Source organism: Varanus komodoensis, unplaced genomic scaffold (genome assembly GCF_004798865.1).
Source record: "Varanus komodoensis strain SLA01 unplaced genomic scaffold, ASM479886v1 scaffold11, whole genome shotgun sequence".
NCBI classification, from domain to species: Eukaryota; Metazoa; Chordata; class Lepidosauria; order Squamata; family Varanidae; genus Varanus; species Varanus komodoensis.
Genome location: NW_025335317.1, coordinates 20,406,426 through 20,419,247, shown reverse-complemented (window position 1 = coordinate 20,419,247; position 12,822 = coordinate 20,406,426). Strand labels below are relative to the sequence as shown.

Below are 12,822 nucleotides of genomic sequence, written 5' to 3'. Positions count from 1 at the left end.
CAGGACCACTTACTTCTTGGGAAAGTTACTTTCTTATTAAGTCCCACCAGTTTGGGCTTTCTGGAAAATGGGCTTTTGTGTCCAGCCACCACCCCCATCCCCAAGAGCAGCCATTTTAAAGATGAAGTCTTCCCCCAACCAACTCTCAAAATTCAGATATTCCCATCTTCCAAAATTCAGGCATTCCATATCCTAGAATCTTGGAGTTCCCTTCAGAAGTCTCTCTCTCTCCTAGATTATTTGGTGGATAGATCTACAGATGCTTTGGGCAATAGGCAAAATGCTAGCAGCTGAAGTCCAGAACATCTGGAGACCTACATTTTGCCAACCTGTTCTAGATGGTGAATTTTATTTTTATGGTCATACTGTTGCAGCCACACCAAGACCTTCAAGTCCAGCTAAAAAGTCTCCTTCCCTCAGTGCCTGTGTTACGTTGAGGGCAGCAAAGGTATTTTAGACCATAATATGTTCCCAGAAAAAAAAAATAATGCTTACATGCACCTGTTCCCTATTTAAAAACCCCAAAAGCTGTAGCAACGATACAGTAGAAGCAAGTTGTCAGTCACTCATTCCAGCTTGAAATATGTAGCAATATGCCAAGTTTCAAAGAAAAACAGGCAGCTCTTTCGGATGAAGAAAATACTTTCTGTGGTTCTTCGTGTGTCCAAAGGGGAAAAGATTGAAACACTTCAATCAGAGGAAACCTTTTCTTGGAAAATCAGTGGAGAACTAAGGAATTTAAGCTAGCCACTATTCCAGAGGAGAGAGGATATTGTAGGTCATAAATGTGGCCAAAAAAAACCAAACCAAACCAAAACAAACAAACAAAAAACCCCAAAAAACCCCACACAGTGAAGAATGATGTAGAATGGAACCCGGGGCCAGGTGGTGATGGGAGTGCCACAGAGACCAATTAATGCATGATCCCTTGTGCAAGTCTGTACTCTTTCCTCACATCATGCCATCACAGCATCACTCCATTTTGTTCCAATTATCACGACGGAGCCATGCCTTATACAGTGAGTTTATAAAGCAAAACGCGGAGTGTTTAAAGCCATTTTTCAACCCATCCGCGTAATGCATACTCGGAAGTAAGGCCCACCACTTTCCCTAGAGCTTAATCCCGGGTAAGCATGCACGGGATTGCAGCCCGTAGCCATTTTCCCTCCCCGCGCTTGGTCCCAATCCTGCCACCCCACGTCCTAAAGGAGGCCTCTGGAAGCGGGGGGGGGGGGGAAATCAGTCCGGGGCTTGCGCTTGCGCACTAATTGGGGGCGCCGCTGCTGCTGTTGTGATCGGCCTCACGTAGAGCCGCCGCCGCCGCTGCCGCTGCCGCTCCTGGTGGCGGCGCCTGCTTGCGAGGAGCCGCCTCCGGAGCCCGGTGGGCGGGTCCCAGCGCGAATATGCATTCCGAAAGGGGCCTGCTGCGCCGAGTTGGAGAGCGGCGGCGCAGGCGGAGGGACGGGCAGCGGCGGCTCGGCTTCACCCCGAGGTAGGTGGCCGGGCTCCCTGGTCCTGGCGCGCTGCGCGCGGGCGGCCAGGAGAGGGGCTCGGCTTGCAGGCGGCTTCCTGGCAGCTGCCCGGGCGAGCGAGCGAGCGAGCGAGCGAGCGAAGGGTGGAGACTGGCCGCTCGCTCTGCGCTCCCTCTCGGCCCCCCCAGGCGAAGTTCGGCGCAGGCTGGCGCTGCTGCTCCTCTCGCGCAGCTTCCAGAAAGTTGCTCATGGAGACGGTGCAGAAAGTGTGTCGCACTTTTGGAGCGCTTCCCTCCGCGCTTTCGCGAACCCTCCACGCCGATGGCGCTTGAGGTCCTTCCTCCTCGCTGGGAATCTGCTCGCCTCTCCCGAGCGCTTTCTCTTCCCTTTCTCTCGCAAAGGGGCTTTGGAAAGAGGAGAAAAAAGAGCACAAGCGCCCAGGCGACGCGACGGGCTTCTTTCCTCTCCTGCAGAGCAAACTCCTCTCGCCTCTCCTGGAAAAATCTGTGCCTAGCGGCTTCAGTCCAGTCCAGTCCAGCCCAGCCTTGTCCAGTGCATGCAGAGATTCGTTGTCCACGTCTGTGCCCCAAAGGAGAAATTGAGTTTTGGGCTGACGTGGACGTGGGTCTTATTTTTAACTCCCTCGTCCGCTCCAGCTTTTCTTCGACCAGTGAGGACAGGAGTTTTAGAACGGCTCATTTATCTATACAGTGATTTTCGGTGGTGTGCGTGAAGAAATCGTATTCTTTCTTCCTCGTAGATCTCCGTGTCTGGCTCTGATTTATGAAAAAAAGTTATTCATTCAAGCTTCGATACTATGCTCGTTGATCTAATGCCAGGATGCATGCGCGGGTATTTACTTAGAAAGGGGTCACTTGCTTAACCAAATAAAGTTTTCTTTCAGTTTTAAATAAGCATCCATTCGTTTTCGGTTATTTCTTAAGCAAAATCAGACAGGGCTTATAGTAAAATGTGTTGATTTGAATGGTTACTGCAGGCGTTCCTAGCAAGCAAAATTCCCCTCCATCCATCCCTAGTATTGTAAATGGATCTCCTGCAAATAAAAGGGAAGAAACCAACAAATGGACAGAGTTGCCTATGCAAAAGAGGCCTGTTTTTACAGAAACTTAACCATTTCTTCTTCAGTTCTGTAGCTTTTTATTAGATGTCACTTGGAAAGAATTTTGAAATGAAGTGTCCATTACGTGAGTGGGGGAGGGCGAAGTACGTGGCAGAGCATTCTTTCATCAACCTTTTGCTCCCTTCACAAACTTCTGGAAAGAAGCTATTTAGCCTGATAGTCATGCTTGCTCAGCATGAATTGCATGCCTTTTTAAGTAGGTCACACATATATGAAGAATCTGACATTTTAGAAACATGGAATTACATGCATCGCTTTTTTTCCTGATCATTTATCAGGGAGATGAAAATATTTGCTTTGTCTTCAAAACGTTTAATGCTACTTTTCTGAAAATTACGTATTATATCATGCATGGATAATGCAGAAGTATGCAGAGTGCTCTTCTGCAATTGTCAAGTTCTGCATAAGAAATCTCAACAGGAAACTAAAAGCAAATTTCCTGAAAGTTCTACAGCATAAGTGGCTATATGAACAGGAGATTCCAAATAATTTTATTCGTGTTTCCTTAATCCCCTTAGTTGCTGTTCATCAATTCCCAAAGGTTTAAAAACCTGATGTATAATTATTAAATTGTTCAACTGTTAAAAGCTGGTGTATAGTTTGTTTCTGTTCATAAAAGAATTTGAAGGGAGAGTGTAGCCAGTTCATGCAATGCTTACTAAGGATGTAATTCTTATCTATTTATTCAGGAATATATGCTGAAAGATCATAATGTAACCTCCTTTTGGACACACGTTCAAAAGGGCCGTAACTTTAGCTATCTTGCATTATACGGGGGGGGGGGGGGGGGGCCATTGAGCCTTGTCTTTCCCCCAGCATACATTGCGTCTGCCTTGTAAGATCGAACACAGGAATGGGCCGAGCAAAGAAGACACCAGCACATGTTGCAGCAAGGGGCGCCCAGCCCAGCTATCAGCAAACAAACGTATGTGGGAAAGAACAGGCAATCAAGGGAAGCAGGCAAAAAAAGACTCCAGAGTTTGCTCCAACTGACTAATTGCTTTCGGATGTTTTGGCTGTTTTCATAAGCTTCTATCATATATATGTGTGATGTCAGGCAGATGGAATTTTTATCGGAACCCAAAGGATATAACTAATTTTAGGACTCAGTTCAGTCTTGCAAATACGTGACTCCTTCCCTGTTTCAAGGTTTCTGGGCTCTCAGGTTCCTGAGAATGATACAGCTCTTAAAAGCTAGGTTGATAGAGCTTCTTCAGACTGAAGGCAATCAGGACCTTTTCTTCTAAATCAGGGGTCAGCAACCTTTAACACTCAAAGAGCCATTTGTACTGGGAGGGGGGCCTTCTCTGCGGTGGCGCCCCGTCTATGGAATGTGCTCCCCAGAGAGGTCCGCCTGGCACTGTCATTACATGTTTTTTGGCACCAGGTTAAGACCTTTTTATTTAATCAATATTTTAATAAGTTTTAATATTGAATTTTATCATATTTTAATTGCAGCCAGATTGGGTCATTAATTAATTAATGTTATGTTAGATATTTGTATTGTATTGTATTTTATTTGTATAAGCCGTCCTGAGGCTCTTGCAAAGGAGGGCATACAAATATCCTAAATAAATAAATAAATAAATTTGGGCCTGTTTCCCACACAAAAGAAAACACCAGGAGCCGCAAAACCTTTTTGACATCTAAAATGAAGATAACACTGCATATATCGTTTTTTACCTTAATGCTATGTATATCTTCATTATGATTTAGCTGCAGCTCTTGTTCAGTCACGAAAAACTGTTATTTTTAATCTTACATTATACACTAGTAGGACTCCTTTCATATATTTTGAATAGGAGAACAGCTTCCTGAAGAGTTAAAGTCAGTGCTAAAGGGCTGCATGCATTAAACAGCAAACCCCATAAGTTTGTCAGCAGTAAAAGCAAATGAATCTACCCATGTATCATTAAACGTTTGGTTTTCTTCAGAAACTTTTCTTTGATTTACCCATGGTTGGCCTACGGAGAAAGTCGCAGATAAAAGTGTGTTTAGTGACTGGTTAGCAGATAAACAGTCAAGTGCTGTGAATTGTGACAGGTCCCAAGCACAGCTTTTATCATTCAGAGGAGGGAGATAACATTTGGACAAAGAGAATCTTTTCAGCAGTCTTTCCTGTAACATGAGAGCCTGCAGGAAGCTTGTTCTACTCTTTCCCTCCAACTTAACCTGCTAGTGGAGCGTTCCTGACTGGATGCCTCATCATCACCTATTGGTATTTTGTAACAGAGCCTTGAGATCCGCGGCTGTGATGCATATTTTGGGCAACTGAGCCGCAGCAGGGGGATTCAAGTGCCACGTGTGGCTTCGGAGCCGCGGGTTGCCAACCCCTGTTCTAAATACACATGGTTGTAGCATTGACCAAATGCTCTGCAAAGCTGACAGATATCAGTCTCCACTGCCTCTTCCACAAATGCATTCCTAAATTGGCTACATGGTGAAAAAGTGGATTCACAACTCATTTTTGTTTGTTTCTGCTTTTAACAATATTGAGATTCACACAAACTCCTATCTTGTGAATTGTTGTGCTTTCAACTTCTTGACTATATGCTAAAAACCAGTATCCAGTTAGTTATGCTGCTGTATTGTGAAATACCAAATTCTGTGTGTAAGATTAGCACATTGTTTGAGTATTATGAACTCACGGGCAGAAGTGAGTTTTCCTTTTGTGGCTGAAACAGATGGAATGGATTTGGCCTCCTGGCATTGCCTTTATGTGCATTCTGCTACTGCTTGGAAGGATCATATTAAGACTGGGTAGTAGGAAGCTGGGTGCTGGTGCCAAAAAGAAGACAGAGGGTCAAACAAGCAAAGCATCCCATGACCCATGGGAAAAAATTAAGGGGTCAGGTAAAGGGGATGTGGATGCACTCCTAAAGAGGTTCATGCAGAGAGACTGAAGCAAGGCCAGGAATATCATAAAGGGACATGGAGATGATTGATGAGAAACCTCTGGCCCTAAATTTCTATACTTTTGTGTATATTATAATTAAGAGTCATTCAGATTGTATGTTCATGACTGATTGACTGAAGTAGTCAGTTCTTTTTCCTAACATAGTTATCCATTTTTAATCTTGTTTTATGTATCCCAGAGAAAATATGCATAGAAAGATTAGAGTAGAAGGGAAAGTACACCAGCAGTCTTTTTTTACTATTCTGTAGCAACAGGTTTTGAATTGTGTTTTAAAACCAAAATAGATGATTGTTGAAATAAACTGAAAGAAGCAGTTTGACTTCTGACTGAAGTCTCAAAACACCTGGTGACAAAGAATTCTGTAGCTACCTTTCTGATGTTGCAGAAATGCCAGACATTCTTGATCTGTATCACAAAATCATGAAGGGAAATAGGTTGCTCTGAAAAGATTCCTCAAAAGCAGAAGGTTTCCAGTGCAGAATTCCATAGTAGTCAATTACTAGAAGAATTATCTGCCAGAGTATTGTTGTTGACACTAGTTAGTGTACAGTAGACTTTAAGCCTCACTGTTGCCCTGAAGGCCTGGGTAATACCGTTTTCCCATTTTAAGGAAGTACAACTAAAGATTATTTGCGTGAGGTTAAGCTAGGAAGCCTTTTTCTGGATCTCACCTGAAGTCACTTGACTTTTCTAGGTAAAGTCTGTTATACAGTATGCAATAGCCATCCAAAAAGGTATCACTGAAACATTGGACTACAGCTCCATCATCCCTAGCCAGTATGATCACTGGTGAAACACCCACAAAAGAGTTTTTTGTGATTTTTATTGGTTTAAGCTGTTTCAAAGAAATCTTAGTTATAAGAAATGTTAATCTTTAGGGTGTCACAAAACTCTCTTTTATCTCAAAAGACAAAAGGTGTGTTTGACAGAAGACATTCTTGGAACTGTGGCTGAAATTAGACCTTCCTGGAGGTGTATGGCTGCCACTGAAAGGAGCATCTTCTTTGTCCTATCTTAATATGTAGAGGAATATAATGTGTGATGCCATTGCACTGAATTTCCTCACATGTACTCCACTTTGAGCCCTGCTGGTAGGGATGCTGAAGCTTGGTCCATGATGACTTCATACTGCAGGTTTTATTTTGCTACAAAAATAGGAATTACGAAGTTGTTTCTGTAGATACTGTGCATCTCAAGTAACATTTCATTTTAGAGGTGCAGAGTTGCTGCAGAAATCATCAATCAGTCCTTGAGGACTGATTAAGTTTTACAGGAAAGACTTTCACATTTATTTACGGAGGATTTCCTGTACCAAGTACTCAGAGATATTAAGGGAGGAGTTATGTCTGCAGACACAAGTAAGTGCATGTTCAGTAAGTGTGATTAGGCAAGCCCTGAGGGCATGGCTGGGATCTTAATCCAGACTACACCTTGAAAAATGTTTTTAAACTGCTACGGTAATAAGATTAAAATGCCAGCGCACCGGTCGCCATGGAAGAAGTATAAGCGCTGCACTTTTGATAGATAGCTCCAGGAAGACATGGTTATTTCCAGGCATTTTAATGTGGAACTGGTGTTTCATAGAATGAATACTCTGCAGCAGAAATCGTGCTCATTAAATCTTGCTATGTTACAAGGCGGGTGTGCCTGGCCTAAGAGGCACATATGTAAAGAAATTTGCTGTGCATAAGCTTTAACATAAACTTGATGTTGTTACATGCACCTAATACACTCCTTTGTTCCACAGCCTGTACCATGTTTTTGCCATTTTGTTAATTGTTTGGACACAGTCCAGTAGTTTTAAAATGTTACTTTATTTCTCTCTTAGGTTTGTGTCCAAGTGAGAACATTAAAACTATGTTGCCCGTAAAGTCATGGTGTCTTCTAGTCCTTTGTGTTCTGGTTCCCTCTTATGCTCATACGGATTTCTTCACTTCAATTGGTAAGCAATGTTTTTCTATATAATTTCCAAGCATTAAATGATTCAGTAATGATAGCATTGAAAGTTGTATGCTGAATGGCATTACTATTGTATACATATTACTAAGGCATTATCCTGTGTGGAAAAAGGCCTACAGCTCACGGAAGGGTCCACCCAACATGTTAGGAGTTGCAAGCCTTTTGTTTTCTTTCTAAACATGGATAGGATTGCACTGTTCCAACATTAAATGAAAACACCAAAGCTAAAACATGACCAGTGGTAAAATCTAAAAGTTTAGTAAAAATGCGAGTGAATAACTATGAAACACTATAGCAGAAATTTCTCCATAAAAACTATTAGAAAACACTGAATTAGCTTTTAAAAAGGAAAGGGAAGATAATAATACTAGCTCCTTAAGTGAATAATATTTTTATTTCATTTGTAAATTGAGGAATATTTGTGGATCTGGATTCTTAAACTCAGCCGCCACCACTTTTGAACTGGTTGAATAAGTGGGCTGTGTCACTAACGTGCATGTGTAACATAACTTTGTATATAATTCAAAACGTTCTTTGCCTACCGAATATGCAGCTTGTTTCACGTTTGGGTGCTAATACTGTTATGCATCTTTCCTGAATTAAGACAGAATTCCTTCATAGCAAATGGCTAATTTTGCAGTCTTTCTGATACAGTATTTCTCAATGCATTGCCCTGCAAAGTTTGAAATTAGAAGTTCCATCAGCCCCAGACGCCTTGGGCAATGCCAGGAGCGGTTTGAATCATCTAGAAAGTACCAATTTGTGGAAGGCTGCTCTACCAAGCTGGTAGTTCTGTTGATGAATGTTAATGATGGAAGTATCCCTAGAGAAAGAGAACTCACACTGTTTATTGTAAGATTTGTCCTTGAATATGTAATTTCAATAATGTAATGCATCTTTTCCCATTCTTCGAGGATATGAGATACTATCAGTATTGAGCAAAGGGATTATTTCCGCTGGCTGTCTGCTTCATGGTGGAATGGTTATGGTTTACTTATCTTTTGGGCATGCAGACTTAAGAAAGAAACAACTATGAAGTGGCAAGGAGACTGCTTTCCTGGTTGAGTGGGGAGGTGGAGACCTTTCAAATTGTTAGAAGCAAGTTATAAATTCCTTTTTCAATGGCTATTCATAATAATAATGTGCCTCGTTTAAGTCAAACTGAATTTGGGAAGGAGTCCTTGAAAGACACAGTATAACATATAAAACTACCACTACATATTCATTTCTCAAGCTGCCACTGAGAAATTGTTAACCTAAGCAAAGCCACTTACTTAGGATATTACGCAATTGAATCTATTCAAATTGCAAATATGATTTTGCAATATTTGCAAGGGGAAGCTAGTCACTGTGTGGTGAAATAGGTCATTGCCTTGCAACTTGTGTTCAATTTCAGTTGCAATGGCAACCTTCTGACATAAAAGTCTCCTTATGGCAAAACCAATGAAGATCGGCTTCAAATTCAAATTGTGTTGAGCATATGAGCACAAGTTAGCATGCATGCTAGTTCCCATGTATCCGTCTGCAGTAAACTACCCAGGTACTCTCTATCCTTGGGTTGTTTCTTGCCATGTCCAGACTTGGAATCATAGGTTATTGTGGGACAAAGAGCCCGAATGCTTCCACCTGCCTTCTCAATATTTCTAAGCATTAATGTAGAGAAACGAGTCATTGGCTTACAACTTGTGTTCAAGTGGCATGTGAACAAAGGTACTTGGGAGAAACATCACCCTAACATTAACCTTGCCCTTTGGGAAGTACAAGAGAGTGCAACTGAAAACTCATTGTTTATTTGCGTGCATTGGTCTTTTTCTAGGATTTCATAGCAGTGGTGATTGACATAAAGATTTCATTAAACAATCTTTTAGGTCACATGACGGACTTGATTCATACTGAAAAAGATCTGGTGACATCACTGAAAGACTATATCAAGGCAGAAGAGAGCAAGCTGGAACAGGTTAAGAAGTATGTAGTGACTTGAATACTATTGCTTAGTGCATAATACATCTCTCATATTGCATAAAATCTGTGCGTAGGCGAAATAATATATGGTAAATATATTTATGGTCATAAAGTATTATTGTTAACAGTTATATTATTAAATAATAATAATTCATATTTATGGCCTGCCTTTTTCCTTCCGTGGAACTCTAGGTGGCTAACACAGTATTCCTTCTCCTCTCAATTTTATCGTCACAGCAACAACCCTGCAAGTGAGGTTGGACTGAGAGTGTGTGACTAGCCTAAAGTCACCCAGTTTAGCTCCATCTTCTTAACTCTTATTTCCTTGTTAGTCTAAACTGCTTCAATCCTTTGGAAAAAATATAGAAATTTCTTAATTAAAAATTAAAAGGTATGGAAACTAACTTGTATCGTGAGCCAACTAAAAATACAATTACAGTTTTGATCTTGAAATAATACAAGGCAGCAATAGAACATGACTCTGTGAATGGACTCTCTGCTAATGACTTCAGGTACAAGCCTATTCAAATTTAGACTGAAACAAGGCCTATACCTCCTAGCGTGTCCTAGCCAGATGTAGGCCTTTTTTCTGTCTGTACTCTCATAGGATTGAATCTTTGGTGAAACAATATTTAACTTGGATTTTATCTCTGCAGGTGGGCAGAAAGGTTGGACAAGCTGACAGATACTGCAACGAAAGACCCAGAGGGATTCTTGGGACATCCTGTGAATGCATTCAAGTTAATGAAGCGACTCAACACAGAGTGGAGTGAGCTGGAGAATCTGATCTTAAAAGATATGTCCGATGGTAGGTTCTTTTGAAAGCCCTTGTAGTCTGAAAGCCTGGGTTGAATATTGAGTAACAGATGATAATCAAATGAGCTGTGGGCAAGGAAGTCCTCAATTTCAGTCCTCTCCTGAGCTAGGAGCTCACTGGCATCCCACAGAACTTACGGTTTCTTATTGGAGAGGCTTGGGATTTCAGTGAGATTGGCAATATTTATGTCAGCAGTAACTGGTTATGAAGTTCTGTCACTAAAAATCAGATTACAGGCCTGTCTTATCCCTTTTGTGGCAGATAAGACCAGAGATGTCGCACTGTTGCATGCGTTTATCGAGGAAGGAAAACAAAAGCACAGAGGGCTTAGAATAAGATGTGACAGAGCATAGGATCAGAGAATAGTAGAGTTGGAAGGAGCCAGAAGGCCATTGGGCCCAAGCCCCTGCTCAGTGCGGGACTCCAAGCTGAACCATCGTTCTCAGGTGGCTGTCCAGTTGCATCTTGAAGGCCTCTAGTGTGGGAGAACCCACAGTCTCCTGAAGTAATTGGTTCCATTGTTGCACTGCTCTAACAGTCATGAAGATTTTTCTGATATCTAGCCAGAATTGGTTTTCTGTAATTTGAACCCATTATTCCGTGTCCTGCACTCTGGGATGATTGAGAAGAGATCCTGGCCTTCCTCTTTGTGACAGCTTTTCAAGTCCTTGTAGGGTGTTATTGCATCTGCCCCCTCAGTCTTCTTCTATCGTGGTTAAACATGCCCAGCTCTTTCAATCTCCTCACAGGGCCTTGTTTTCAGTTCCTGGATCATCCTTGTTTTCCTCCTCTGAACTCTTTCCAGTTTGTCTGCATCTTTCTTGAACTTGCGGTATTGTTGAGCCAAGTATTCCACATCTTGTAACAATGCATTTGGTTTCCTGTTTCAAGATGCAGAACTCAGCATTTGTTGCTATTGCATTTCAATCTGTTTTTTCAGCCCAGTACTCTAATTATCAAGAATACCTTGAATCTTCTTTCTATCTTCCAGGGTATTAGCTATTCCACACAATTTTGTATCATCTGCAAATCTAAGAAGTGTTCCCTGCACTTCCTCATCCAAATCATTAATGCAAATGTTGAAGAGCGCTGGTCCCAGGACTGAACCCTGTAGTTTCCCGCTTGTTACTTCTTCCCAGGTTGCAAAGATGCCACTGATGAGCACTCTTGGGGGCTAATTCTGTATCCACCTGTGGACCTACCTGATCATCGTTCCATCTAGGCCACTTTCAGCTCATTTGCTAAACAGAACATCACAGGGCAATCCATCAAATATTTGCTGAAGTCAAGATATACTATATCCACAGCCTTCCCAGTCAGACTGACTGGTCTATAGTTCCCAAGTGCTTCTTTTTTTTCCTTTTGTGAAGATGGGGACAACATAGCCTGCTCCAGTTTCCCTGTCGTCCAAAATTTCTCAAATATAATCGACAGTAGTTCTGAGAGTTCTTCCACCAATTCTTTTATGAGTTTAAGGTGGATTTCATCACGCCCAGGAGATTTGAACTCATTCAGTCCAATTAGAGGATCCTTGACCATTTGCCCATCAATCTTGAGTTGCCATCCTGCTCCTTCAGCTTGTACTTCCTCTTCATCAGGAAGGTCTTAGATCTTCTTCTGGGAGAAGAAAGTAGGAATTGGGCAGTTCTGCCTTTTCTGTGTCGTCATTTTGCCATCCATGTTGAACACGCATTTCTTTCCTCTTTTTTTACTTTGGACATATCTGAAGAAGGCTTTCTTATTGCTTTTAGCCCCATTTCATTCCTAGCTTTACTTTTCTGGGTACCATCCCTGCAATTCCTTGCTATCTGCCTGTATTCTTGCTTTGTAGCCTGTCCTTCCTTCTCCTCCCTATACATGTCCTTTTTTGTTTTCAGATCATCTCTAAGCTTTTTGTGAAGCCACAAGGTCATCTTTTGTCGTCTTCCACTCTTTTTCCTTGTTTGAATGGTTTGTAATTACGCCTTTAGAGTTGTCTTTTTAAAAAATTCCCATCCATCCTGGACTCCTTTTCTTATTAGAGTCACTTGTCATGGGACTTATCATTGTTCATTAAAATTGGCTTTCATAACATCCAGGGTATCTGTTTGACTACATTTGGTTTTTGCTTCCTTTAGAATCAAGAATTCAAGTATGTCAAGGTCACTTCCCCCCAGAGTTCCTGTAGCCGCCACTTTGTCCGCTAGGTCTTCCCTGTTAGTATCAAGTCAAGGATAGCCATCCTCTTGTTCCTTGCTCCACTTTCTGTTGGAATACCAGCAACACGTGTTAGGAATCTCTTGGAGGAGCAGCGTTTGGCAGAATTTGTCTCCTAGCAGCTAATAGAAAAATTGAAGTCCCCCATAATGATGTCATCATTCCACCTTGAAAGGCTGGCTCTTTGCTTTTCAGAAATTTCATCCTTGTCTTCTTGACTGGGTGGTTGCTAATAGATTCCAACCAACATGTTCCTTTTATTTCTTGGTCCATTTATATTAATCTAGATCTTGATGAGGCTACTAAACTTATCCTTCTGTATTTCCGCGTGCAGATACGCATCTTTAACATATAGTGC

General features: G+C 41.8%; 1 protein-coding gene across 5 annotated transcripts in view; it reads left to right on the top strand.

Annotated features, from left to right (window-relative positions):
* The window catches only part of P4HA1 (prolyl 4-hydroxylase subunit alpha 1), a 45,925-nt gene that overhangs the window by 8,821 nt on the left and 24,282 nt on the right, over positions 1–12,822 (top strand). For 4 of the 5 annotated variants that reach the window (XM_044420550.1, XM_044420547.1, XM_044420546.1 and 1 more), the window contains exons 2-4: positions 7,359–7,472; positions 9,358–9,454; positions 10,108–10,259. In XM_044420550.1, the coding sequence (XP_044276485.1) occupies positions 7,388–7,472; positions 9,358–9,454; positions 10,108–10,259 (334 nt within the window). In that variant the 5' untranslated portion in view covers positions 7,359–7,387. Of the gene's footprint in view, positions 1–1,395; positions 1,493–7,358; positions 7,473–9,357; positions 9,455–10,107; positions 10,260–12,822 lie in introns of those variants that run through there. The other variant, XM_044420549.1, reaches the window with a different exon arrangement.